Here is a 14,782-nt window from a genome sequence, read left to right as displayed (position 1 = left end):
TTAAAACATGCAGACAGCCATGAAAGCTGCCTGAGATGCATTTTGCAAAGCTGAGAAACCAGCATTGTCTTTAACAGGTGGCAAAACACTCGGTAGAAAATTCAATATGCTGTGTGACTGCACATTTGACCTAATAAAGGAAACCAAAATGCAAATGTTAACCTCTCATTATTCTGCCCAGAGGCCAACTGATTAACAGGGCACAGTGTGACATCTCCTGGCAGCTTTTAGGTTCTGCAAGAGCAACAAATAGATGGGTAAAAAGGATACAACACACCTATACAGAGCTGATACGATATAAATCCATCAATGATAAGACATGTTTCCAGTACAAATACATCTTTAATTTCCCCAGAATTAATCAATCATACTTTATTTTTCACTGTTTCAGCACACATACTTGCAAGGGTTAATACAAAGTTCACGAGAACCTGAAGCAAACATAAACTCAGTACAAGTGCATGCTGCTCCGGAGGAGTCCTCTCCCCCCTTCTGGGTGTTTCATTCTTTCTGCCTCCTTTTTACACTTGTATAACTTGGAGTATAGGGCTTTTTCATAAAAGCAATTTTCACTTTGAGTTCTCACCTGGCTCCTCCTACATCCAAACCAAGAGCACAGGAGGGGCAGAAAGTTTAATGTAAGCACAAAGGCAAAGCCAACCCGTGCCACAGCAGAAGCCTTGCATCAGATTGCAGTGATAGCATAGCCGCAAACACAGATCAACAGTGCAACTTGAAGGCAACAAAGGTTAAAAATAAAATCAAAACCAAACAAAACTCCCAGGATTGCAAATGTCTGCTCCTCTTCCAGCAACACACGTTATCTTTTTGCCTTGAATCTCTGCTGTGCTTTGACCAATCTTAACAACCAACCAGTGGTGTTGATCAGAAAAAATATTGATAAATTATTGATAAATTACAATGTTTCTGCTGATTCAACTTCATGGATCAATTTACAAGCAAACACAAGAAAGAAACTGGGACTATAAGGCCAACAGCATGAGGGCAGGAGATCAAATCAATATTAATTGCTGAACAAAACCCAAGCACAACCACTAGAGGTCTTGAACAGACCAAGTGCTCTAAATGTGTGGATCAGAGGTAGCAAACCACAAACTAATATCAGTACAGAATTGTATCTATATAATAAAAACCAAATATCTAAAATTTAAGGGTACAGGTAACCTAGGATCAAAAATTAAAAAAAAAAAATTCAAGGACCAGACTTTTCTGAAAATGATTACTAATTACCACCTCAAAAAACATTCATTTGTGTAAGAAAAAAAAAGAAAAAAACCACAACTAAACAAAAAAACTTAAGTGGTAATATTTTTTCCATAGCCGTTTCAACACACAGGTACATTTTTCAAGTTATACTCCATTTACTTAATTTACTTCATATATTTACCTTGGCAGATCTTCGCTCATCAATAGGAAGAGATAATCCCTGAGTATATGGATCTACTTCACCAGTAGTCAGATAATTTTTCTACATCAAAAGAAAATTTAAAACCATTCAATACATTTTAAAATACCAAACCTTACTCACTAAAGAGCCGTTAAGAATTATATTTTCTGAAATTAATTTGAGCAATTTAATGAACTAAAGACTGAAGACAACCTTCACATTTTGAAAACATCAGATGTTCTTGAAACACATGAATGAAGTGAAGGAATGCAGGAAGTAAATGTCTTTGTCAAGTTTTAAGCTTGAGTTTGAAAGTATTTGTCACTTCTTCCATGTTACACTATTTCCAGTATTACATATGTTAGTCTCGATATTAAAAAAACCCTATTTTTATTCAAAGAAACCCCACTCAGTTCTTCTGTAGCAAAAGCATAAGCATCTGTACAAGCATACAAGGAGTTTTCCAAGACGCTTCCTTACTTAAGATGAAAAATTGCTTTTCTAACAGCAGAAAACATATGTTTACCTCTTAGTTTAACAGATGGAATTCATGCTAACAGTAGCACACCTCTTTATCTCAACAGTGTTTTCCATACCAGCAGTACCCAAATTTTTCAGGATAATGACCCATCACCAAAACTTGCAATTCCTTGTGAACGTCAGTCACTTTCAGAACAGAACTTCCCATCAAAACCAGTATCTTTTTGTTCCATATAGATCCCTGGGCCACAGCTTGGGAACTGGGCTGTGCAACAAATCAAAGTACCTGCTCTTCAAACCAAACACCAGTGCTGGAGCAGGTCCTTAGATTCCAGGTCTAGATGTGTCATACATCACTCCTTTATTAAAAGCATCCCCGGGCCATTCTCAGTCAATCATATGTTTTATAAACCTGATTACCTTTAATAAAAAGATCATCTATTTGTGTGTCATGGGCTGAAGAGGGGAATGGGTGAAATACAGTATTTCACTAGCATTGTTTCCTTTCATTATCTATATTGCAATGTAGCCTAAAAGCTTAGAGGAAAGTCAAAAAGTAAGAGCTCTACCTGTTCCAGTACAAAGCCACATCATTAGAAACACCCCCATCATTATAAATGATATTTCAAACCAGACATTAAAAGATTTAATGTATTTAATAATCATGCAAATATTCAAGCACCACAACAACTAGATTTATATGGAAAACCAAGTTATTTCTACTAGAAAAGGTAAATAAATTGTAATCCTCATTATTAAGAAATTCTTTACACGTATTTTGAAGACATCTCTAGAGGTTACCTCTGATCTTAAAAACTTATTTTCCAAAATCAGAATCTGATATGGAAGCTGCATTTTTCTAGATAAGCAAGACTAAGCAAGCTATTAACAAAAAGTTATGACAGTGAGAACTGCTAAAAGTTCCACCATCTCTTTAGGTGGGAAGAAGAAATTAGAGATTGTTATCTTAGTTCTTCCTCAGTCCTTACCAGCTTAATACAGCTAACATGCACTAGACCAAACACACAAACAAACAAAAAGCCTTGTAAACCTAAATTTGTAAAACTGAAGTCCAGTTGAGAATAAAACACTAGAAGTTAATGTAAAGATTATATTATTTGGGTACTTCGGTGGTAATTATGAAACAGTAAATTTTAACACAATATTCTAATTGAAAATAATCTGGAGTCTTAAATTAAACAAGAAACAAAAATTATATAAGGATAATTTTGGTTAGAGGTTAAGAAGGCAGTTTATTCTGCTGTTGCTATTGCTATTCAAGAATTCTAGTGCATGCTAATATAGACAATTTGTAACATATGCATGTTATTCAAAGCCCCAGAAAAAAACCGGCAGACTGTGTTTCTACCACATTACCTCCTGGTCCTTTACTGAAGTTGCTCAATCTGAACAATTTGGATGGAGAGCTAAATTTCAAAATTACAGATTCACAAAAGTATAAAAATATTTTTTAAATTAAAATTATTTTAAAAAGCTTGCAAAAATAACACCAGAGGTGTTATTTTGTCCTCACAATACTTCTTTGTATTCTTGCATTCTGGCCAGTAGGTGCTAAATAACTGGCTCTACTGCTTCCCTAAGCACCACTGATGAGAATTCATAGAGACAGGGAAGAAAAAAGCCCTGACTCTGGTTGTGATGATATATTATAATATTTATATAAAGTTAGTATTTTATTCCAGCTTTATAAAGAATGTATAGCAAGAAAAAAATTATGTGAACTCTTCATATCTACATAACTGATAATCTGTGAAGCAAATGTCTACTAAAATAAAAACTACTGTAGAGCCAGCATTGAACAGCAACAATGGCAACTGCAAAGGGAAAAGGAAATCAGCAAGTGTTTTAAAAACTTAAAAATGGAAAATAATATATATAAGTAATCATTTTGCACAAAGCAAGCAATGCTGTTAGTCACAACTAATCACTACAGCATGCATAAATGCACAAAGCACAAAAAAAAGTAATGATTTTTTAAATTCCAAGAGCATAAAGTTTTCAAACAAAGCAAAAAGCAACTAATTTGAAAGAAAAAAAATAATATTGAAGGCACCCTACCTTTCTTTTTGCCTGTGAAATACCCTAAAAATCAGGGAAAAGATACTATTCAAAAGGATTCTTTGAGTCAAAAATATTTGACTTAACAAAAAATACTTCATTTCTTAAAGCAAATCCATTAATTCGTTTTAAGAATTAAAGACACTGTTAAATAGTATTTTCATAAAACAAAAATTATTTGATTTCTCATTTTTTTCTGACTCATAAAGAGCAGCTACAGAATATCCCCAAGATGATGACATTTCATACATATCGTTTCAATTTTAAATTTACTGTGACATTTAGTAAATCATGTTAAGCAGAACATCAAAGGTTTTTTCTTTCTAAAATTGAAAAGAAGCTGTCAAACGGAATCACAGTAAGTATAGGGATATTCTTACCCCAATTACAGACCATAGAACACATAAGTACTTCAGGAAGTAACAGCTTTTAAATTCTTAAGAAAAAAACTAAGGAAGAAGCAAAAACAAATAATTAAAATATTCAGAATGAAGTGTCCTAAGTCACATGGCAACAAGATCTGCAGAAGCCTAAAATATATAACCCTTCCTAGGAAATATTTTGAAATTACTTTCACTCAAGTCTTCAAAAACAGCCATTGCTCATAATGAATGCCTCCTTAAAAAATTCTCTACAGATATTAATTTTCATTCAATTAAATGAGAGAATAATTTTAAGAGACTCACTAAAGTCAAGCAACCAGACAAGCAGCTTTACCTGAGAAAGATAGCGCCTGTAATCTTGTCGAAGTTCCTCTTTGAGTTTATGTTTTTTTCGTTCATATTCTTCTCCAAGAGGTAAACTCAAGCCATAGTCACCTGAAAGTTTAACACCGCTAAATATCATTATTTACTACTTTGCATCAATACAAAGCAAAAGCTACATCTGGATTCTTATTAGACACAAGCAATAAAAAAAAAAAAATTAACTATGCAACCAGTAATAAAAAAACCACCTTCTCTGTATAAGTAGTTGGGTGAAAAGCATAGGAAAATAGACTGGTATTTGGATAGTAGTTTTCCTCTCATCCTTTGACTTTTTCTTCCCATATAAAAAAAAGCAACATAAGCTGAATTTAATTGAATCTTTTACATATTTCTTTTGTCAATGTATGTTTCCAAAGAAATCTCCTTTGACATGTGAGCTTCTAAATTATTCTGATATTTTAAGCTGTGTTTACCACACAATAGAAAACACACTTTCCAAATGAAAGCAGCAAGCTATTTGTTTAGCATGTGAAACATTTGTTTGTTCCTACACAACTAGAGGGAATCTGACTATATGATAAAAATAATAATCATTTTTCTTTCCACCTCAGTGTTTTTAATCGTAGTAGACCCAAAACACATTAGTACCTTTCTGAGATTACTATCAGGTCTCATAACAGCTGCACTCTTAAACTATAATAAAATATTATGCTATGCAAGCTGTTTGCTGTTCCCAAAATACATTTCAAAGTACTTTATAAGAAACATCCTCTACCCAAGAAGCCCATCTCTGTAGTCACTTTCACCACTCTCCACAGACCAGCGAATTCCACAAAATCACACAACTAGTGACAAAGATTACAACTCTATGTGTGTGTATTATTATTATTTCATATTGTTTCTCTAAAAGCATTTCTACATCTTGTGATCTATGTAAAATTAGCAGCAAGGAGTAAGAGGGAAGAGAGGGATATTCAAGACTTACTCTTAGATCAGTCCATTTATTTTAGGGTAGTTTGTTTGGCCTGGCTCGAGATACATTTGGACTTATCCTATCCCCATGAGCCAGGGAAACAGTGTAACAGGGAAGAAGTAGCAAACAAGAGTCAGCCTGATCCTCTGCAGAACCAAAGGACCCAATACCTGATTAAGTATCTCCTATGCTATTCTGAAACAGCCTGCAGGGTTCAACTACTAGCCAAAATCTGCACGGGGACTTCTTCTCCAGCCCACTTTTCTCCTAATTTTGCACATAAGGTAAGTGTGAGTTTCATTAAAAAAATAATGTACCCTTTCAAACTTCAGAAAAGGGGTTATAAAATGGAATAGAATACAGAAGAAGAAATGGTTTGTTTCAGCTGCTTGCTCTTGCCTTTTATTTTATGCCTAAGTACTGTTGAATTAATTCTAGAAAACCAAGAAAAAGATCAAAAGCAACTAAAAAGTTGAAGGAAAGATTCATTTAGTAATTTCACAGGTGCTACTGAAATTCAGTATCAAAAAAAGAGAGAAAAGTGAGAATCTAGTGCTTTGATTCAAATACGTGAAGTATTCAAACAAAAGATGGTTTAAAATTAATTTTGTTACAGAGGACTTTTTTTGGCCACCAAAAAAGCACTGAGATAACAATTATGGGTAGTGATCTGGGGGATATTTGAAAACTACCCATTTCAAAAACCTACTCTAGGAGAGCCTAGCAGAGTAAAATTACTCCAGTCAACATATGTTCAACCTAGTGTCATGCAAAATTTGTCCGAATTCTTCTGACAGAATAAGAGATAACCTTTTTGTTTTGTCACTTATGTTTATTCTGTATTTTCTGTATTTATTTGCCATTTCACATTCTATTAACCACATAGAATCACACTGACAATGATTTTTTTAAAAATGTTAAGATTTTAAATGCATTTTTACATAAATATTTCCATGTATGCAATGTTGAGAAATAACTGCAACTTTATTCAGTCTGAATCTCAACATTACTGCTAGAACTATAGAATATACTTAAAAGCTACCAAGGAACAAGTCCCCATCTGCCTTAATCCACACGAAATTACAGTGCTTTAAAGCAGATCAAGCCATTAATATCAGCAACCACCCATTTCAGCACCCAAATGATTATTATAGAAAGTGCTGAGTTTGGCTGGGATAGAGCTAATTTTCTTCATAGTAGCTGGTGTGGGGCTGTGTTTTGGATTTGTGCTGGAAGCAGTGTTGAAAATTGTTTTACATTTGCACCACTTGGTTCTTCTTGAGTTTTACTTCTTTCTCTTTGTTATTTTCCTCTTCATTACTTTTTTTTTTTTTCAATTATTACTGAGTTTTTATTTCAGCCCATGAATTTTTTCACTTTCACTCTTCCAGTTCTCTGCCCCCACCCCCCTAGTGTGGAGGGAGTGAGTGAGTGGCTGTGCTGAGTTGCCAGATGGGGTTAAACCACAACATGGCAATTGCTCCTTTTTCTTTTCATTTAAGCTCAGCTGAATGCCCCTCATCTGTAATACTTCGTTGTTACTATATTCAGGTGTCAACAGTTAAGTCAAATTTACAGTAACAAACACAACATTACATGCTTTTATAGCTCTCAACAACAAGAGATAAAACTATTTTAATATTAATAAAGTTTAACTGTTTGGTAATGGTCTGTCACAGCCAGTGGGGTACTACCTATTGTGTTCTGGTTTTTGTATCATATGTTTCCTCAGTTAAGCAAAGAATTACCAGCACCAGGAGTAACCTGTGGCACCAAATAAAACTGCCAAAAATGTGTGACAAATACTGATTCAAGTGCAGCCCTCTAACCAAGCTTATCCATTATGACTTCTGGAAGCAAGGAATATTCAATTATCATTTCGAGTATTTTTCTGTGAAGTTTTCCTCTAAAGGTCTTTGAGGAGCTTGCTTTGCTGATGGCTGGAAGTTCTATTTATACAACATCCCTATAAAAACCATGTTTTTACTTATGCAGCTAAGATCAGTTCAGACATACAGATTCACAAGCTTGGGCTCCATCCCACTGGAAGCTGCAGAATGACACCAGAATTAGAGTAGGCACAGTACGAAAATTAATGATGTACAAACCCAGTGTCTACACATCAAAGAAAAGAGTTACCTATCAAAAAGAAACAGGACACAGAAAAGCTCTAAAGCTCTCAGGACAAAGCTGAGCTGCACAAATGTAGCTGAGAAAAAACAGTAGTGCCTACAGAAGGGAGATGATACAACAACTAAGGAAAGGTGGCACATTGCAGGAACAGGAAAATGGAGAAAAGAACACTATCACACATTTTCAATCAAACATCACAAAGAACACAGAGAAAAGAAGAAAAAGGACAATATATAAAGAAAACAGATATTAAGCTTTTGGTAGCCACACCAAAATAAATCGAACCATTTCACTTGGTTAAGATTTCAACCAAAATGAAGTTCTTGTTCTTTCCTTGTACAACAAATGACTACATTGTAACAAAATTACAAAAGGAATAAAAACAGTTTAAACTGCCTAAACGTTTGAAAGACACTATTTAATAAAGAAAAATTAGTTTAACTGTGTGCATCTTAGCCAAGCTGGACCAGGACTCCTAAGCTAAGAGGCTGAAGGAAAGAAGCCCTACTTCCCACATACAGGGAATGTACTCTTTTGCAGTAAAGTTCAGATGAAAGATGAACTTTTGAAGATTTTGCTGCACCCCAATAGAACAGGAAAGGACACATCACCTATCAAGGACTGCCAAGCAGGTTTTTTGGGTTGTTCTTTTTTTGTTTGGTTCATTTGGGGTATTTTTAATGGCACTACCTTGCAAGAAGAAAGAGAAAGCTTTTGGCATATTTTCCTGATTAAAACAAAAAAAAAAGAAAACCTAACTACAAAAAAAAATTGCATACAATCCCAAGACTTTTGGAAGACTGGGGAATTATTATGCACTTGAATTACAATGATCACCCTAATGATTAAAAATACAAAGCAGTAATTCCCTTCCAAAAATTGTCAAAGACAATGAAATGGTACTTAAATCTAGAAGACATTAAAAAATATATACTATACCTAAAGGATAGTTCTGTTGACTATTTGGAGGTATATTTTCTTTAGCCATGGAGATTAACATCTTGCTAGTTTCATAAAGCTTCTCTGATTCCTTATTCTGAAAACAAAACAAAATGCCTTACTGCATCACAAAGTAAAGGAAATACCACATGAAAGAACAACATTAGTAATGTAATTATTAGCACTGGAGAACAGAGGGATTGAAAGTAATGCTGGACTAACACATTAAAATTACTAATAGGAAAACTGTGATAAGAACAGATTTTTTTTTTAATTGTTATTTGCCTTTTATATTTCATAGTTTCTGGAACAGAAATTTTGAGGATATTTATACCTTCCGTCCCCACCCCAACACCCAAGCTCTGGAGTGGACAGAGGACAGATCCCTGCTAATCAGCTTCCCTAGGGAGGGCCAAAGGAGTAAGAAAAGCCAGGTACAAGACTTTTCTCACTTGTAAAACATAAATCTTACTGCATATGCCTGGTGGCAAACAAGTTTTTAAAAATCTACATATAGATATGAAGCACTGAAGTTGGAAATTACTTGGAATAGATAAATCTTTAACATACTCTTTAACAACAAATACAGTTTTAAGAGTGTAGTAAAAGCAAGCTTCAATCAAGACTTTGGCAACAGAAGTATTTAAATTCAGGAAAGCTTTTTAATACTCTTACCCTCATTTCCATGTAAGGTGGATCATTTTCAAGTTCTGCCTTATCTTGTGCCAACTTGGCCTTCTGGTCTTCAATAAATTTTTCTAAATCATCCGCCATCATTTCTAAAGTTACAGAAAAGATGTAGAATATGGCTTTTACATTAGAACCTCAAAAATGTAAAGCTCAATTACTGTTGCTTAAGACAGCAATTAAAAATAATCAAATTTCTCCCTCAGAACTACAAGTCTTAAGATGTTTGCTGGGTCAACAAAACAACTGACTTGGGAAACCCATCCATGGGGGAGACTACTTGAGGTTTCACCAGAAAGAAAATACAAAGATTTCAGATTACAAGACTGAAGATACTTCCCTAATTTTTTTTCCTAACATGGCTGAAGTGTTTTGGGGTTGTTTTTTTAAAGTGCAAGTCTACCACTGACCCTTCACTACACACTAGCACAAGCTTACTCTTAGTGAACTATAAAATCAAAATTAGAAAACATAGAAAAGTAAACAGGATGAAGGAATCATTAGGAAAAAAGTAGAAAAGATGCAAAATATATGCACAGTCTAAAATAAAGACCAAATCATACAATTAATTTTGTGCTTAACTTACTACCATGAGAAGTCTTGAAAATAATTGAGCTTATAAAACATTATTTTTTTTAAAAAACACTCACAAAATACATGCATAGTGTTTCTGGAGTCAGAGACAACAGTACCTACCTCCTGGACCACTAAAATAGTAGAGGCAATAAGTACAGCTACAAGTCTGCAATAATCCTAAAATCAGGGATATGACAAAGCATTGACTGAGAATCAGACACTGATCTGTAAGAAAACATGTTCTGAGGAAGAGCTAATTACCTCTCTTCCGTTAGTTGTGTGCCTTGCATATTTAACTGAAAGTCCTTCAGAGCAGAAATTTTAGCATCTTATTTGTAAAAATCAGCATATATTGCTGCTTTCAACAACCTCATAATGAAAACTAAAACCAATCAAGTTCCTGTCAATGGAACTGTACTGAAGTTGAGTTAGAATAGTCCTATCAGAACTGAAAATACTGCAAAGCTGCGTATTAACTACTTTTGGAAAAAAAAGACAAAACCAAAAAGAATGACTGCATACAAGCCTACACATTCTAATCTCCACTCAGCATTTTCACCAACTCCACTGGAGGAGGAGTTTTACAAAACCAAGCCTACCGATAAAAAAAAAATCCTTAAGTTATATTCCATGCTTAAAAGAAGCATGAAACTGAGAAGAAAATTATGACCCTCAAATCACTCCATGCAGCATAAGCAAAAGGATTGCTTATGCAGGTTCCTGAAAAATGCCATCAGATCCAGTATCTAAACTAAGACAGCAGTTTTTTTGAGGCTAATTCAGTATCTTTATAAGATTGTATGAAGTAAACAATAGGCCAATGATAAAGATATTTTAGAAAACAGTTTCAGGAAGACGATCAAAGAACTCAAAAACAACAGCAACAAAAAAACTCAAACCATCATCTCAAAGACAATAAGGGAGCACACAGGTAAAAATAAAAATAATGTGTCCAGAGAGACTGAGATAAATTCTCAGTAGAAGCAAAATGGAAATAATAAATGCACAAATTCTAATGTGAAGTAATTGCATGATAACTTAATTTAAAGAATACATTTGCTTGATGTATTCCTTAGAACGTACTCCTTTAAACTTTTTCTCTTTTTTGATTCATAATATAAAAGTGTAATATTGTTATAAAGGAGACAGAACTAGGCCAACCCATTTAAAATTCCTAGTAGTAACACAGGACAATCAATGCCAAAAATAAATACCCCCATCTGATTTGTCCTAAATCTTTAATCTCATTAGTTTTGCACACTGATAAAGGATAAAAGAAATCTGAAAGAGGATAAGTTTCCAAGCATGGTAAATTTTATTCAGCCTATTAGGTTACATAACAATAATGAAAAAACTGTTCAGAAAGGGTGAAACAACTTGTCATACTAAAGATTTTAGAAGTTGGTCTCATCACCTACCCCGTGCTGCACAGTCATCAAGAGGAAAATTACCACACGTAGGAGGCACTGTGAGAAGCCTTTCTAAAAGCTCACTGACTGGAACATCTATATTTCCTACCTCTATTAACAACAGCATTTATAAACTCCAGCACTGTTTCCGAATCACTGTATGGGAATGGTACCAAACTTATTCTGAGAGCTGGCATAAGGAAAGGAGTCTTTGCAGTGTATTTTCTAACTAGCACGAGGAAGACAATGAATATTCCAGCATTCTGCACTCCTATCATATTGCTCAAAAGGCCAATATAATAAATTAAAAACCAAAGACAAAACAGTTACAGTTGAACAGTTGAACTCCACAGGCACTTCAATTGGTGTGAAGAAAGCTGCCAACTCCAGGCCTTGGAGAACACTAAGCTACAGCACTGCTGATTCAGCATACCTTTAACACAGCACAATTGCCAGAAGAGTAGCCGAATCCTTCTTAGAAATATCTAGACATTTTACATCTTAACATCCTTCTACTTGAGTTGATCTTCTTAAAATATACATGAATGCAAACTTTATGAGACAAGCAAAAAGAATATATTATACCAAAAAAGAAAAATTCCTTAGTTGTTCTAAGCAAAAGAGTGACAACTTCAATGTGACACATACACTGTTAAGTTCCAAAAATATACCAGCATGTAAGCAAATATCCTACTGAATATTAACCAATTTTATCATCTACCTCATGAAGAGATTATGACTAATCACAAAAAAATAAAGAAATAACACATTTCTATCTGAGATGAGGCCTACTACAGCCCACAAGCATGCAGTGAACTATATTGGAGGTGACAGCATCGAACTCACAGGGAACTGTCGACTTCAAACTGGCTTCCCATGGCTGCACAAACACACTGAGGCACAGCCTGACACTATAAGACCAGTTCAGAACAAAAGAATTTATTTTCAGTTTAGCGATGCATCTGAATTCTTTTTGAGCATTTCTAGATTCTTGTAATTACTACTAAAAGTAGCAGATTCAAAACCAAAAACTGGGATACATCACTCCATGGGCACGCGCAGAGCACAAAGGGAAAGTCAAAATATGCTGTAAACGCTTAAAAATCCATCCATAGGATTGGATCACGAGGCATAAACATATTTTTCAAGCTTTTTGTAAAACAGAGTATTTTGCAAATGCTGTTTCTAAAAAATGTTTGATAGCACTTATCTATCAGCTTTCCTTTAGCTCTTGCAACTTTAAATCTTGGATAATTTGCATTCCCAAAACAATGCATTATTCAAAGTAAAATTCAATTAAACATACGTCTGCTATAAATTCAAGTACTGTCTGAAAATGTCCCATAAAAATATTTTTACACATTTTTTCTTTCAAGATGATGTTAGATTTTCATAGCCTCTTTTCCTTATTCAGAGTTTTTACAAAAGCAACCCTGAATAATTACAGTCACCCAGGTAAACTTCAACTTAAGCAAACATAACAAGCAATAGAAAGCATATAGATATTCAAGAACAGTAAGTCAAGTCTGAACATGAGATTTTTATTGGATCTATGCCCAAACAGAGTTAATAATGCATGTCTCTCTATTCAGGGTATTCAAAACATCTATGTGCATATGTATTGTATGTACTATATTTACCTACGTATTGTGTAGCTACTTTATCACCTAAAGCAATGTTTACTGCATTCCATTTTAATCTTTCCCTTCCCCTCCTAATTGTTCAGGAAAATGGACAAAATTTAAAACCAGCACGTGGAAGAAGATTTTGTCTCTTCTATGCTACCATAATATTAAAATATTATCAGGAGCACCAGCAAAATGGTAATTCCCATCCACATGAACTGCAGCACGGGTGTCAAGGAGGGAAATGCAACTACATGCCACGTTTAGTTGAAAAAGCAGCTATATGCCACGTTGAGTAATTGTACTTACAGGTTACATGGCCACTAATTGTGTCATTAAGAAACACTGTTCAAAGTTTAACCCAAACTTCCTAAGGAATTAGTATTGCCTGCTTCTGTACCCTTGTGAATGGCACTTAGATTAAGCTACTGCTGCCAGAGATGCGCTCCCTGTACTTTTCTTTCAAATGCGCTGCTAAAAAGCACAGGTTCTAGGGTCTGGCCACTCACAAATTAAATAAACTCTTGACTAAAGCAATGCGACTCTTTCGCAACTGAGAAGGCAATCCATCCTCTGAACAACCAAGCAACAAGTTTCGCGAGTTACCTTCCCTCCAATACAGGGCCTATCTACTTTGCAGAGCACGTGATTTGATCCAAAAAGACACTAATTTCGAAAAACTTTCAGACCCAGGAGATCAGGTTTATTTCTCCAAGAGCGATAGCTCGGGTACGCGCCTCTCCCCCGGCCTGCAGCACCCGCGTCCCAGCCTCCCTCCTTCCCTCCATGGCAGCACCTCAGGGGCACCCCGCAAGGCTCCGACCCCTCAGGGAGCAGCTGCGGGGCGGGGATGCTGCACTCGGGGCTCGGCCCCTTTCCGGATCGCGGCGCCGTTGTCTGGCAACGGCCGCACAACAAGCGGCCCCGCCGGAGGGCCGGGGCCAGCCGAGCCAAGCCGAGCCGAGCCGAGCCGAGCCGAGCCCCGCCGCCCCCGCGGGGACCCCCAGACCCAGCGGTACGCCCCGGGTGCGCCCCCGCCCCGTCCCGCTCTGGAGCCCGTCCCGCTGCCCAGCGAACCCCCCCTCTCCCGCCGCCGCCTGCTCCGGGCTGTGAGCGATGCGGGCGATGGAACCGCCCGGCGGGGCTGCGAGGAGGGTCCCCGGGTGCCGCGCTGCCCCCGCCGCCCGCTCACCGGTACCGGCGGCCGCGGCTCCGTCCGCGCCCCGCGCGCTACCGCCGCCCCGGAACCCAGCGGGCGGCGCCGCGCAGCGCCCCCCGCTGCCCCGGAGGGCGGTGCGAGCCGGCCGCCACCTCCTCCCGGGCGGGGAAACGGAGCAGGAGGGGAGGCGGCGGCGGGCGGGCTTCCGAGCATCACGGAATGGGGCAGGTTGGAAAGGACCACAGTCGGTCACCTGGTCCAACCTCCCTGCTCAAGCAGGGTCACCCTGGAGCACATGGCACAGGATCGCATCCAGACGGCTCTTGAGACTCCACAACCTTTCTGGGCAATCTATTCCAGTGGTCGGTCACCTGCACAGTAAAGAAGTTCTTCCTCAATTTCCGGGGGAAATTCCTGTGCATCAGTTTTCTTGCCTCTTGTCCTATTGCTTGGCACCTCCGAGCAGAGCCTGGCTCCATCCTCTTGAAGCCTCCCACTTTAGATACTTTACTTATAGACATTGATAAGGCCCCCTCTCAGTCGTCTCTTCTCGAGGCTGAACAGGCCCAGCTCTCTCAACCTTTCCTCATGAAAGAGATGCTCCAGT

The 14,782-nt window shown here is 37.1% G+C and overlaps 1 protein-coding gene across 8 annotated transcripts in view; it reads right to left on the bottom strand.

The window, feature by feature from the left end:
• The window catches only part of CSPP1 (centrosome and spindle pole associated protein 1), a 61,936-nt gene extending 47,356 nt beyond the window's left edge, over positions 1 to 14,580 (bottom strand). For 5 of the 8 annotated variants that reach the window (XM_039548455.1, XM_039548459.1, XM_039548457.1 and 2 more), the window contains exons 1-6: positions 14,209 to 14,268; positions 9,395 to 9,498; positions 8,720 to 8,816; positions 4,685 to 4,785; positions 3,968 to 3,991; positions 1,409 to 1,489 (exon numbers count right to left, since the gene is read on the bottom strand). In XM_039548455.1, coding sequence (XP_039404389.1) covers positions 1,409 to 1,489; positions 3,968 to 3,991; positions 4,685 to 4,785; positions 8,720 to 8,816; positions 9,395 to 9,496 — 405 coding nt within the window. In that variant the 5' untranslated portion in view covers positions 9,497 to 9,498; positions 14,209 to 14,268. Of the gene's footprint in view, positions 1 to 1,408; positions 1,490 to 3,967; positions 3,992 to 4,684; positions 4,786 to 8,719; positions 8,817 to 9,394; positions 9,499 to 14,208; positions 14,269 to 14,546 lie in introns of those variants that run through there. The other 3 variants (XM_039548461.1, XM_039548456.1, XM_039548454.1) reach the window with 2 other exon arrangements.
• Between the last annotated feature and the right edge of the window lie 202 nt (positions 14,581 to 14,782).

This window comes from Corvus cornix, chromosome 2 (genome assembly GCF_000738735.6).
Source record: "Corvus cornix cornix isolate S_Up_H32 chromosome 2, ASM73873v5, whole genome shotgun sequence".
NCBI lineage: Eukaryota > Metazoa > Chordata > Aves > Passeriformes > Corvidae > Corvus > Corvus cornix.
Note: the sequence above shows the minus strand (reverse complement) of the source record. Positions and strands in the feature narration are given on the sequence as shown.